Below are 12,359 nucleotides of genomic sequence, written 5' to 3' on the forward strand. Positions count from 1 at the left end.
TTGATATCTTTATAGTAAAACTAACTTCTGCTAGAAATGTGTTTTGTTACAAGAACCTATGTTTCTGAGACCTGATAATTGTTTGAGAAAAAATAAGTATCTTGCTTATGAATAATCAATCAGGAGAAAGATTCACTTTCCTTTTTGTTTGTTGTTTGCTTTTTCAAGTCTTCACCGCTGTGTATGGCTGGAATCCATGCAGGAGTAGTGTCAGATGTGCTGGGTGGCCAAATCAGCGTTGTGATTAGCAAAGGCACCCCGTACTACGAAAGTTCTTTGGCCAACAATGTCACTTCCATGGTGTAAGTGCAAATATTCTTTGTAGTAAGCATGCTGGTTTCTTTTATATAAGTATTCACACATCCTTTCATTCTTCTCTGTGTTTTGCCTTTTAGAGAGAGTTTGGGGGCTTGTACCATTTTCTTTCATATATAAAAAAGTATACATTTTTCAGCATTGTAAGTAAACCAGAAGTGGCTTCAAGTTGACAGTAGGCCATGTGCCGATGCTGTACCATCTTATGTACATTTGCTGGTTTCTTATCTGTCAGGCAGTATGGGATGTCAGAACTGGGCCCCACAGATATCAAGGCACACCTACTGTTTGTAGGTTTCTGGTGGAATCCAAGATGGCAGTGGTGATGTATGCAACCCCCAGGCTTAGGCCACAGAAGCAAGAGGATGGGAGTTCACAATCGAGCTGAGCTATTAGTGATTTCAAGGCCAGGGAAGGCTGGGAGAGAGACCCTGTCTCAAACAAAATAAAAAAACAAAAAACAAAAAAACATCCTCTTCTGACTGAAAGTCGTGTTAAGGGCAGAGGATAACTGAGCTCCCACCGGGTCTCTGGGTGTCTTAAGTGTTCTAAGGTCCTTCACAGGCAGGTTCTGTTGTCTGACCCTTCCTCTTCCTCAGCTCACTCGCAGACAGGCCGATTTGTTCCGAGGGAGATGCAGTCTCTTTGTCAGTAGCCGGCTCTGGTGTGTTCACCAGGAGACTCAAGTCTCACCTCATCTTCTGAAAACACAGCTATCTCTCCATGTGTTTTCACAGTAGTAAAAAAGAAAAAATCATGGATCTGTTTAATGAAAAAGCAGAAAGTAAGACTTAAAGGTTACACTGACAGCTGTACAATTGTGGGTGAACCTAGGGGACAGGCTTGCAGAGAAGCTCTTCATGGGAATTTCACAGGTTCTACTTGGAAGTACTTTTTGTTGTTGATGATGGTTTTTTGTTTATTTGTTTAATGCATATCATTGTCTGACTTGTAGCCATGGGATCTTAGCCCTTTAGACAGAAGAAGAAATTGAAGTTTCACTGCGATGAATATGAGGAACATGCTAATTGAATATCACATGAGGCCCTTTCTCTCTTTCAGGGGATACTTATCTGCGAGTCTGTTTACATTTAAGACAAGTGGTAAGCCTTCCATGGACTTGGGCCGCCATCTTTGCATAATCACTAATGCTGTACTGAGCACCACCAGGCACCCAGTGACTGCTGAGTTGTTTATTCTTTCTCCTTTGCTTTTCAAGAACACCATAAGTAAAATAGAGACCCAGTTATGTAAAGAACAGACTAAATCGGAAGTTCGCTATCCACAGGGGAGTTATAAGCAAGTACATGGTCCCTTTGAAAGCACTTATCTGAAGAGAGAATTCTTTGCACTGGCCTGAAGTCAGACAGGGATGGCTTACTGAGGACAAAGCAAAACCTACAGAAGTCCAGGGGGAAGTTGCCTTCTACCCTGCTAGGCCCCGCAGAGACAGGGTAGTTTATCTCCATAGACTAACAGCTAATGCTTGTAAATATGTCTGGTCTATGACCCTCAAATCCATGGCTTTCATACCTACAGATTGGAAAGATTCAGATGAAATCTTGTTTCTGTACTATGTAGATTTTTTCCACGTTGTTTCCCCCAAGCAATATGGTGTATGTATATCACACACACACACACACACACACACACACACACACACACACACACACATTTCCTTTAGCATTGTAAGTATCCCAGAGATGACTTAGTATTGACAGATAGCATGCTACATGCCAGTGCTATCCTGGTCCTGGTTTATATCAAAGATTTTAGCATTTGTAGGTTTTAGTATCTGCCAGGAAGCATGGGATGTCATGGAAGTGGACCCTCACAGACAACAAGGGACAACTGCATGTTTGTAGGTTTCTAGTTGGACACAAAGGCAAAGGCCCAAGAAGCAGTTAGTTAGCTGTCAATCGGAAGTTTGCAGGAAGCACTGTTTTAGAGATTTCAAACTCACCTCTAGGAACCGAATTGATTTTCCTCTCTACTGCAGGTTGCTATGGGACTCTAGGGCTGGAGTCCGGTGTGATCGCCGATCCCCAGATAACAGCATCATCTGTACTGGAGTGGACTGACCACATGGGGCAGGAGAACAGCTGGAAACCCGAGAAGGCCAGGCTGAGAAAACCGGGGCCTCCCTGGGCTGCTTTTGCCACTGATGAGCATCAGTGGCTGCAAATTGACCTTAATAAGGAGAAGAAGATAACAGGTTAAGAGACTCGGCTCTCTGCAGCTCTGCTAGCACTGATTTTATTTGGAAACCCCTTGGCAGCTGAAATTTTCGGAAATTAGGTCACTGAAAATTAATAGCTTCAGTTTTCTTCGCGGGTATTAACATTCTGGGGATATTTTTTAAAATTCTTCCAAAAGAGGAATTTGTATTTAATTTTTAATAATTCTAGTTTCATATGATCTTTTTAAGATAGAATTTCAGTAAAATGATCTTTGAGACTTGAAATCTTACAGTTATTAAGAAATTTATAGTTAAGGAGAATATATTTTAAATGCTACAAGTAACTCATATTCCACATGTGCTGAGTATAAATTTAGCTTAGGTAAACTTATCAGTGATTGGGATAATTACAATTGGTCAAATTACAGTTGATCAAAGATTGATTTTTGCCTACCAGCCGTCATGCTTAATGTGCATTCCCAGGAATCATTCTTAGTAATTGAAACGTATCTTCTAATGGTATGAATCCAGGCTCCAAAAGCCCAGTAGTGCATGTGTCCTCGTTGCCCCATCTCTCCAAAGGAGCAAAGCCAGGGGTTAGCAACTGTTGTACTGAAGCTGCCCACAAAGGTGGAAACAAGCCATAGACAGAAATGCTTGCAGGGTGAAGCATACATAGGTGTGTATAGCTGACTTGGGACTCTGAACCTCTGCACTAATGAGAAGAACTCTGTTCTGCAGGCATCGTAACCACTGGATCTACCCTGGTAGAGCACAATTACTATGTGTCTGCCTACAGAGTTCTGTACAGTGACGATGGGCAGAAATGGACTGTGTACAGAGAACCTGGTGTGGCTCAGGACAAGGTAGAGTGATCCTGTAATGTTAAATGGCATGCTGTCTCACCCTGCTCTCTGCTGGCTATTTCAGGTACCGCGTGTTACTGTCTTCACAGTCTAAGTAGGCTTAGAAAACTGTCGGTGATTCTAGGTCTATGTGATTGTACTAGTACTGTTATAATTGTTTCTGAATTATTATCCAAGTATTTTGGCTGCTAAAGTAAGAACTTCTAAATAGTTACATCTAACTCCTTGTCTTTATAACGTCTACCAAATGATAGAGCCTTGACTTTGTTCTTGGATTTTGACTATAAGCAAGAAGAAAGGGAGGCAGAGTAAAAGCTGAAGTACAGGAAAGATAGAAAGGCCACTGCAAGATCGCCTCACAGGTTTCTGTGCCAGTAAAAATCTGTTTTTCCTATGTGCAGAATTCCCATAATTTCCAATGACACAACCCTTTTGTCTTAGCAAAATACTGTGGAGACACTGGAACTGGACAAGCAGGGACAACATGGGAGAGTAGTGGAAATGTGTCACAGGGGTGTTTGTCCCATCCCCAAGTTCCTGCTTGATCCTTAAGAGAATCTTAAAGTGGAGAGGAGCCTCTGTCCCCAGGGAAGATGGGTGCTGTGTGCAGTGGGAGCTGACGGCCTTTTCTCTCAGTGCTTTCCTTCAGAGACTGACCCAGCACACTTGTTATTTCATAATCTACTCACGGGACTGCACGGCAGCCCTGCTGCTCTCTTCTTGTTCTTTCATTAAAATCTTTTCTTCTCGCCATGAGGTTCTATGGAGGCGTTTGGGCTCGTTTGGTTTGGTTTCGTTTTTGTGGGGTTTTTGGTTTGGTTTGGTTTGGTCTGTCTTTCCGTTGTTTGTTCTTCTGCACTGTCCAATCTTTCAATCTCATTGTTACCTCCAATGCTGTATTTTTCCCTTCTTCATATTTACCTTGGATTTTAGGTTTTCCTTTCATATATTATTTCACAGGTATATGAACGTGGAGCGTGTAACTCCTAGTGTGCTCTTCCAGTGCTTCTGGATGTTTTTATCATCATTGAGCCTTTATGTGTATACATATAAAGCTTTATTCATGCAATTAAGCACCAGGAAAACATTTTCTTGTACGCATTGCTAGGCAGGGATGAGCAGCTTTGGGTTCTAACTCCCCATTGAGGCGGTGTCCCACGTATCATGAAATCTACTTGTGTGTGCTGATGATGTAGAGTGTTTTGAAGCCTGTGTGTCACAAGCTTGTTCTACTCGTCGCAGGGTTCTTTTCCTGACTCTAAGTTGCTGAGGACTTAGGGGAAATCCCTGCAGAGCCCAGTAACCTTGCTGTAGTCCATCCATTCCCACTGCCACTCATTCTGTTCCTTTCCTGTCTTTATTCTCCTAAGCTCTACCCCCGAAAACCTAGGTGTCAGTTGACCTCGTGCTCTCTGGCTCTTCGTGCTGCAGCAGATGGCCCAGACTAGCGGGTTCTCTGGAGTGTGGGATGGATACTCTTGCCCTGTGACCTGGAAATTCACCAGTCAGCACTGATAAGCAGAGCTTGCTTTCTCTGGTTCCCTACTCTGGTTCTGGCCCTCTGCTGCCTGTTGCCCGGTGTCTTGAGAATTACTCCAGCATGCACTTTCCCAGTTCTTGAGTTGTTTATGGCTGAGGTCCAGCTTCTCTCACTCGGTTACTGACAGAAGAGGAAGTCTCTGAACTGAATGAAATAGCACATATCTTCGCACTGAAATTTGTCCATCTGTTCACTTCTCAGAAAACTTGTATTTGTTTTGACACATCTTCTAGTTCTGCACATACACACAGAGCCTAAATTTGATTTCATTTCCAGAAAGCATAATCAATATCCTAAACTTTCATAATTTATTGCTTTCTAATATTACACTGTCTTTGTGTTCAGAGGCAGATGAAAGAGAATGTATGTACTTTTTTTTTTAATTTTTCCTAAGGATGTCTCAGAAACCTCCCTGTGGACAGATTCTCAGTAAATGTTGGCAGAGGGACGATAGCATTTTGTTAGGGTCTCATGTAGCCTAGTGTGACTGTGTAGTTGAGGATGACCTTGAACTTGTGACTCTGAAGCTGACTTCATTACAGATATGCTCCACCATACCCTGTTCTATGAGGTGATGGGGATAGAACTTAGAGCTTTGTGCACATAAGCAAGCAGTCTGCCAACTGGGCTACAGCCCCAGCCTTGGCCAATAATTGTGTCCTGGAATGATGCTTCAGTTAGTTCCTTCTCACTGGTAACGAAACTGTAAGCATTGACCTTTATTCTATTTCAGAGCAGTATCTAAGGAAAGCATAGAAGGTTATAGAAAGGGAGATTATTTTAGGTTTAGAGCGACCATTATTGAAAATAAAAGATCTTAATGTATCTTCAAGCATGTATAATCTAGTTACATGCGGATGGGCCAAGGAGAAAGAGCTATCATATTGGGGATGACTTAAGTCCAGTATATACGTGTTCTCACTTTAGCTAATAGAATAGACGTGGCTAATTTGGCTCCAGGGGAAAGCCAGGCCCTGCTTAACTCAGTGCAGCCCTGCCATTAAGTCAACTCAGCTCCTGCTGCTGGCCACACACTGTCACTCTGTGGGCACTCTTTCTGTGCCCTGCCTTGAAGACCACTTATGGCAAGTACATGAAAATACCCTATAAATAAGGGCTGACTGAGGAGAAAACACATGCACTTGAAAGGGTTGAGGTCATGAGTCGATCACTTTTAATTATGTTTTTACTTAAAGATTGTTTTTATAATGCATTTGTACCTGCTTAGTTAGCAGTTCTTAAATCAAAGACAGAAAGTGTTTCAGGATTTTTGCTACTTCACATAAGCAACAAGTGTTGAAACTGGGATTGTGGTGTGAGGCATGCCATAATGTAGTTGGTCCAGCAGGGGGAGGTATTGGCCTGCTTCCATTCTCTAGTCTGTCCATGGCCAGCCCATTGAGAGATGGATTCCAAAATGCATGTGCGCATCTTGACCAGTCCTTTGTGTAATGGCTCTTCTCCACTTTAAATATAAAAGTTTAAGTAATTGATATTTAACAACCCCGGGGACTGGGATCGATAGTTTATTGATACAGTAAACTGACACTGTAATTGAAACTTCTCCCATATTGCCAGATTAGAGCTCCTGTTCGGTTCTTAAGCTGTCCTAACATTTTTATAGTTAGATGTACGTTCCAGTGTAAAATGTGCAGCTTCTTAATAACTGCTTTTCAAAATGATAATGGAGTCGTTTTCTAAGAAGTCTGTTCTGTCGCCATACTTTATAGATGCTGTTGAACATGCTCAGGTGGGGCAGTCCAGTTCTGGCCTCTTTTTGATGTAAAATACCAATTTTTGTTATTTTTTAAAGATATTTCAAGGAAACAAAGATTATCACAAGGATGTTCGTAATAACTTTTTGCCACCAATTATTGCACGTTTCATTAGAGTGAACCCTGTCCAGTGGCAACAGAAAATTGCCATGAAAGTGGAACTGCTGGGATGTCAGTTCACTCTGAAAGGTAACGAGCCAGTGTCTAACAGTGCCCTCACCACTTCCCCCTTAATGTCCTACTTAGCTGACACAAGCAGTCACACCCAGGGCACACTGTGACACTTCAGTGCATGGGTGCATCTGTCAGGATCCATCTCTGTCACTTGAGGTAGATACCACTTCGTTGTGTTTGACCCCTTTCAGAGTCCTCTCTCTAGTAGAATTGCTCATTTGTTTGCCTGTTAAAAGGTTGCCATCAGAATGGTTTCAAAATACAGATGAGAAGAAGGCAGCAGCCTTCTTGTGAGACAGTGATTATGATGGCTTTCCCGTTCTAGTCTTGGAGACTTAAGATGAGCTTCTGAGTACTGACACGCATGCACTGAGGACGAGAGCAGCAACCGTAGCTTGGGGAACTTCGATTTGGAATTCATTAAAAACTGGAATAAATTCACCCAATATTTTATAACATTTTAATGCTATTTACTTGTGCCTGACATAGTTGGCTCTCCATACATTCTCATTAAAAAGAATTGAATATGGCACATATTAAGTTATAGCTATAGAACTGAACAGCATTTGCTCCCCAATAGTCGTCAAGGTTACTTATTAATTATTTAATTATCTAAAAGATTGAAAAATCGTATTAAAGCTGAAAAATCTTCATTTTTCTACCTTTAATGCAAAGTATAATTATCCATCTGGATTTTGAGATTTAAAATTGCTCTGTAGAATTAAGCAATTTAGGAAATGTTAACCATTTAACATTGCTCTTTTTAAACTAATTTTTTAAAAGCAAAATGTATAAATGTTTCTAAACCATTTTTTAAGGTCGCCTTCCAAAGCTTACTCAGCCTCCCCCACCTCGGAACAGCAATAACCTCAAAAACACTACAGTTCATCCCAAACTAGGTAATGGTATGCCTACTTTTAATATGAGAGTTTGATATGCCTTGGATTTATGACATGTCCTATAACTATATTTGAAACATAAAATTGAACTTTCCTAATCAAATATTAATGATTAAAAGTAAAGATTTCTTCAAACTTTTTTCAAGGTCGTGCCCCTAAATTTACTCAAGCACTCCAACCACGAAGTAGGAATGACCTTCCTCTGCTGCCGGCACAGACAACTGCCACTCCTGACGTAAAAAACACGACTGTGACTCCCAGTGTAACCAAAGGTAGGCAGATGAGACACGAACACTCTTACCTGGTGTGGTTCCTGTTCTCAGTTAAGAGTTTCCAGCCCACTGACTTCATCTGTATTTTTCCAGCTCATCCAAAATAAATAAATATATAAGCCTCTGTCCTCGGGGAAAGCCTGTGGGAACCTTAGTCTGTTCTCAGAAATACGAAGACCTGAGGCTTCACCGGTGCGCTGGGTCGTCCTCTAGGCCTCTTCTTATGGTCCTATCAGCTAAGTACATGAGTCTTGAGTTCAGAAAGATCACTTCTGGAAATTATTAAGCTGCAGAAGCAAAAAAGCTTTTTTAACCCACATTATATATTAATTTACTAAAGGGGAAAGTTGGTAGAGAAGAACAAAAAACACTATTTAAAATATTCTTCAATTAACATAATTGTTTCTTAAATACCCTCTGCTTCTTATACATTTGTAATTTTCTTATCTGATTATTCAGACATCAGAGTTACTTCTAAATTGCATTACAGTGATAAGTACAGTGTTAAAATTGTACAAATCATCATTCTTTTTGCTTGTTGAAAAAAAAACTTTAAGTTAAGTTCAGAAAATGTCACCGTCACAGGAGAATTAGCAATCAGTGCTAACATGAGAAAATGCTCGTTTTCAGCAGGGTGTAGAAAAGCAAGCGTTACCAGGGAAATGCTAGTCCCCATCTCAGTGAAGGAGAGCAGCTCTCTAGTACAGTTTTATTACAGAATGAGAAGGAGACAGCAGGGCAGGCAAGCTGTAAACATTCAAGGCTGTAGAGTCTGGGAGCTGCTAAAGAGCAGGAAAGGAGAAAGTTGGCAAACAGGGTCAGCCACTGTGTGGAGAGAAGGGCATCAAAGAGTGAAAACCAGAAGCTCCCCATGGGGGTGGGGGAGTGGGGGTGGAGGGGAACATCGGACACCTAGCATACCCTAAAAGAGAGGAAGAAGGACTAGGGAAAGCATGCTTCCCTGCTAGGCTGCTGTGGTGCATGGTTCAGAGGATCCTGGATTGATGCTAGGCTCTTACGTCCCTGCACAAAGGGTTGTACCAGGGACACAGAAATAGACAGTTTATGAAGAATTGTTGAGCTGAAGGAGAGCTTCGAAACTCTTAGGCCACACGGTCCTTTTATAGGACGTCTAACTGCACCCACAGGCCCATTTCTATTTCACAGGCTTTGCTCACACCTTCTCTCCTTGTACATGAAATCCAGTGGGAAAGCATCGGATCTCCATGTGATCTGGCTTCTTTCTTTCATCTTGATCTTTCCATCCCCAGTCACTACTCTCCTGCCACTAGAGGGCGCTTCGTCAACAGTAACTCCCCACCCCCAGTTTAATAATTAAATTCATTTTCTAAAAGTTAGTATAAATTCAGATAGTTCTCTCCAGCTTTTTATACATGAGCTTCTTTCCTGCTCTTCTCTTCCTCATGATGTAGAAGACGCTAGAGAGAAACAAGAGTACTCAAAGCAAAAGCACCCCAGCTTTGGGGTAGTAGAATGTAGACTACCATTTCTGGGGTTTTGGGGGTGTTTGTTTGTTTCCAAATCTAAGCTGAATTGTTTATGTTTACACATGGAGACCAGAGGACAACCTCAGGTGTGTTCCTCGGGCAACATCTATCTTTTCTATAAGATAGGATCTCTTTTTAGCCTGGAACTTGCCCACCAAGCTATGTTAGTGCCTCCAGATCTGCCTGTGTGTGCATCCACCATACTGGGTTAAAGCACATGCCACACTTGCAGCGTGTGTGTGTGTGTGTGTGTGTGTGTGTGTGTGTGTGTGTGTGTGTGTGTGTGTGTGCTCGCGTGTTTAACGTGGATTCTGGAGTCTGAATTCAAGGTCTTGTAAATAAAGACAGCTACACTACTAGCTCCTGAGTCTAGGCAATTGTCTTAAATCCCAAATGTCTGACATTTAATCAAACTAGCCATGTAAACCTTGACTGTTTCCTGCCACTGTAGAAGGAAGGAGGCAGGCAGGCAGGCAGGCAGGCATATTTGTTCTTCCTGGTGCCCTCAGTCATGATTTTATTTTTCCTCCTGCTCCCCCTCCTCCATTTAATTGCATGGAGAAAGTCCTGTCACGGTCAGATGTGTGATGGCACTCTGGCAGATGCCCCCAGTGAATTCTTCTGTTCTCTACTAACACTATTATAAATGCTCCCCATATTCTCAAACACTTGACCAAGAGACTGTCACTCACTCTCCATTTTTCCACCTTTACAAAGTGGAAACCATAGAGAGGAAAATCCCTTTGGGGGAGCCTACAGACTTCTCTCTCCTCTGTCCCAGGCATTGGTAAAGGAAGTCTCTGTGCTGCCCACAGTGAATCTCTTCCCTTGTAGCCTAGCACCCATCATCCACTCCTCGGCTCCCTGATGTTATTGCCCATCTTCTGCCTGTCACTCTCTTCTGTCGTAACTGCTTTCTCTCTCGGATACAATCGTAGTAAAGGAGATGCTATCTATGCGTTAGACAGCACAGTGCCTGGCTGTGAGCCCTCTGACATTTGCTGCTCTGTTCTGCTCACTGGCAGGATTGTGAGGTAAAGGAAGGAATTACTATTTCAAGTAACTTGGGGCAGACCACTTTCTGTGGAATGAGATGAGGATAGACCCATAGAACTTGAGGTCTAACCCCAGCACTGTGTGTATTCTATTTATGCACAGATGGCTTTCTGGGCTTGGCTGCACCGTTACCTGGCCATATCTGTAAATTTTGTCATGATGTGATAACATCATTCTCAGTTGGTGGCTTCTCTCATCTGTAGGGAACAGAGCACAGCTCACTTTCCCTCTCCTCACTGAATCTTCAGCGTCCTTCTGCAGAAAGAGGAGTGAGCATCTTTAAAGATAGACTTTTGATTATCTTGAAGTCTCCTCAAAATAAATTCTCAATATAGAATTGTAGCCTTTAATAGATTCTTATGCATATTAACACAAAATACCCATCATATATAGATGTATATATCCCATCAGCAAACCTATTTTTTTTTTGCTGTACTCTCGATTCTTCTTTCAAATGGCTGCCAGTGTCATCAGCAAATGTAGCACCTTGTTTTCATTTTAATGAGAGTTCTTTGCAGCTGAGGTGTACTTGTACTTCTTGGTGGATTCATTCGTAGGTGACTGTGAACTTATTATATTTCACTTTTGGCCTGTGATGTCCTACAGCGTACACTTTACTATGTGTATATAAGACGCTTTCCAGTTCACCATTCGTCTTTAACTTGGTGCCTTCTGGTGATTTAAAACACACTGCTTTTGTCAGGCAGTGGTGGCGCACGCCTTTAATCCCAGCACAAGGAGTCAGAGGTGGGTGGATCTGCGAGTTTGAGGCCAGCTTGGGCTGTAACCTGAGCTACACTGTCTACAGGCAGAAACTACTCTGTCTCGAAAAACCAAAACTGAACAAAACCAAGCCAAACCTTACCCTGCTGCCAAAGGTGTGCAGAGGCAGAGGTGGAGTGAGCGAGCGGCATGCTGTGTGCACGGCCCACTGGTCTGTGGACACTTAGGTCTCCCTGTTGTGGCCGGCTCTGTTTCATAAGTGATATGAAGATATTCTCTGAGAGGCAAAGTGTTGTGCTATGTTAACCTCTTCTCTGTCGTGATGTCTGCTTTGCTGTTAACGTGGTCGTTCTTTATCACGGCTTCAGATGTTGCACTGGCCGCTGTTCTGGTTCCTGTGCTGGTCATGGCCCTCACCACACTCATCCTCATTCTAGTGTGTGCTTGGCATTGGAGAAACAGGTCAGTACCCTGCTTGCTTACATGAGTGACTGGGAGAGGGGTGCGGGGATAGGAAGCATAGCCTAAGTATATAAAATAATGGAAGAACAGCACATTTCACCTGTTAGGATAGTCACTAGAATAAAATCAGGGTTCTCCTTCAGCTCCACGGATAGTTACTATGGCGGTGCTGTCTGAGCTTGGGTCAGGGAAGGCTTTCTGGGAAAGAGAAATGTAAGTTTTACTCTATAGATTAGAAAATTAAGCAGACTGGCTATATTATCAGATGCCTATGGAAAGGGCTAGGATTTGTGAAATATGGTTCTGGTGACTGAAAAAGAGTGTAAAAGAGGCGCCCGGATGAATTTGGAGATAGTTTAGTCAAACAGTACAACCGCGTGGTTCTACAAAAGGCATGCGCTCTATAGCAATGCCACAAGGATGCATGACCAAGCGAAGGAAGAAGCCATGGCATCCTGGAGTAATGATGTCTCTGGCTTTTGTACTCTGACTAGTAGCAATGCCATGAGTTAAGAGAACATCAGAAGGGATAGGTTTGTTAGAGAAAGAAGATGACTTACATGTTCACTGTTCAATAAGAATCATACTTA

At 42.4% G+C, this 12,359-nt stretch overlaps 1 protein-coding gene across 1 annotated transcript in view; it reads left to right on the forward strand.

The window, feature by feature from the left end:
- The window catches only part of Dcbld2 (discoidin, CUB and LCCL domain containing 2), a 58,827-nt gene that overhangs the window by 39,881 nt on the left and 6,587 nt on the right, over positions 1 to 12,359 (forward strand). Inside the window, exons 6-13 of the mRNA XM_032900322.1 lie at positions 169 to 302; positions 1,378 to 1,418; positions 2,315 to 2,530; positions 3,236 to 3,360; positions 6,714 to 6,864; positions 7,668 to 7,748; positions 7,895 to 8,020; positions 11,676 to 11,769. Of these exons, the coding sequence (XP_032756213.1) occupies positions 169 to 302; positions 1,378 to 1,418; positions 2,315 to 2,530; positions 3,236 to 3,360; positions 6,714 to 6,864; positions 7,668 to 7,748; positions 7,895 to 8,020; positions 11,676 to 11,769 (968 nt within the window). The remainder of the gene's footprint in view (positions 1 to 168; positions 303 to 1,377; positions 1,419 to 2,314; positions 2,531 to 3,235; positions 3,361 to 6,713; positions 6,865 to 7,667; positions 7,749 to 7,894; positions 8,021 to 11,675; positions 11,770 to 12,359) is intronic.

Source organism: Rattus rattus, chromosome 4, assembly GCF_011064425.1.
Source record: "Rattus rattus isolate New Zealand chromosome 4, Rrattus_CSIRO_v1, whole genome shotgun sequence".
Lineage (NCBI taxonomy): Eukaryota > Metazoa > Chordata > Mammalia > Rodentia > Muridae > Rattus > Rattus rattus.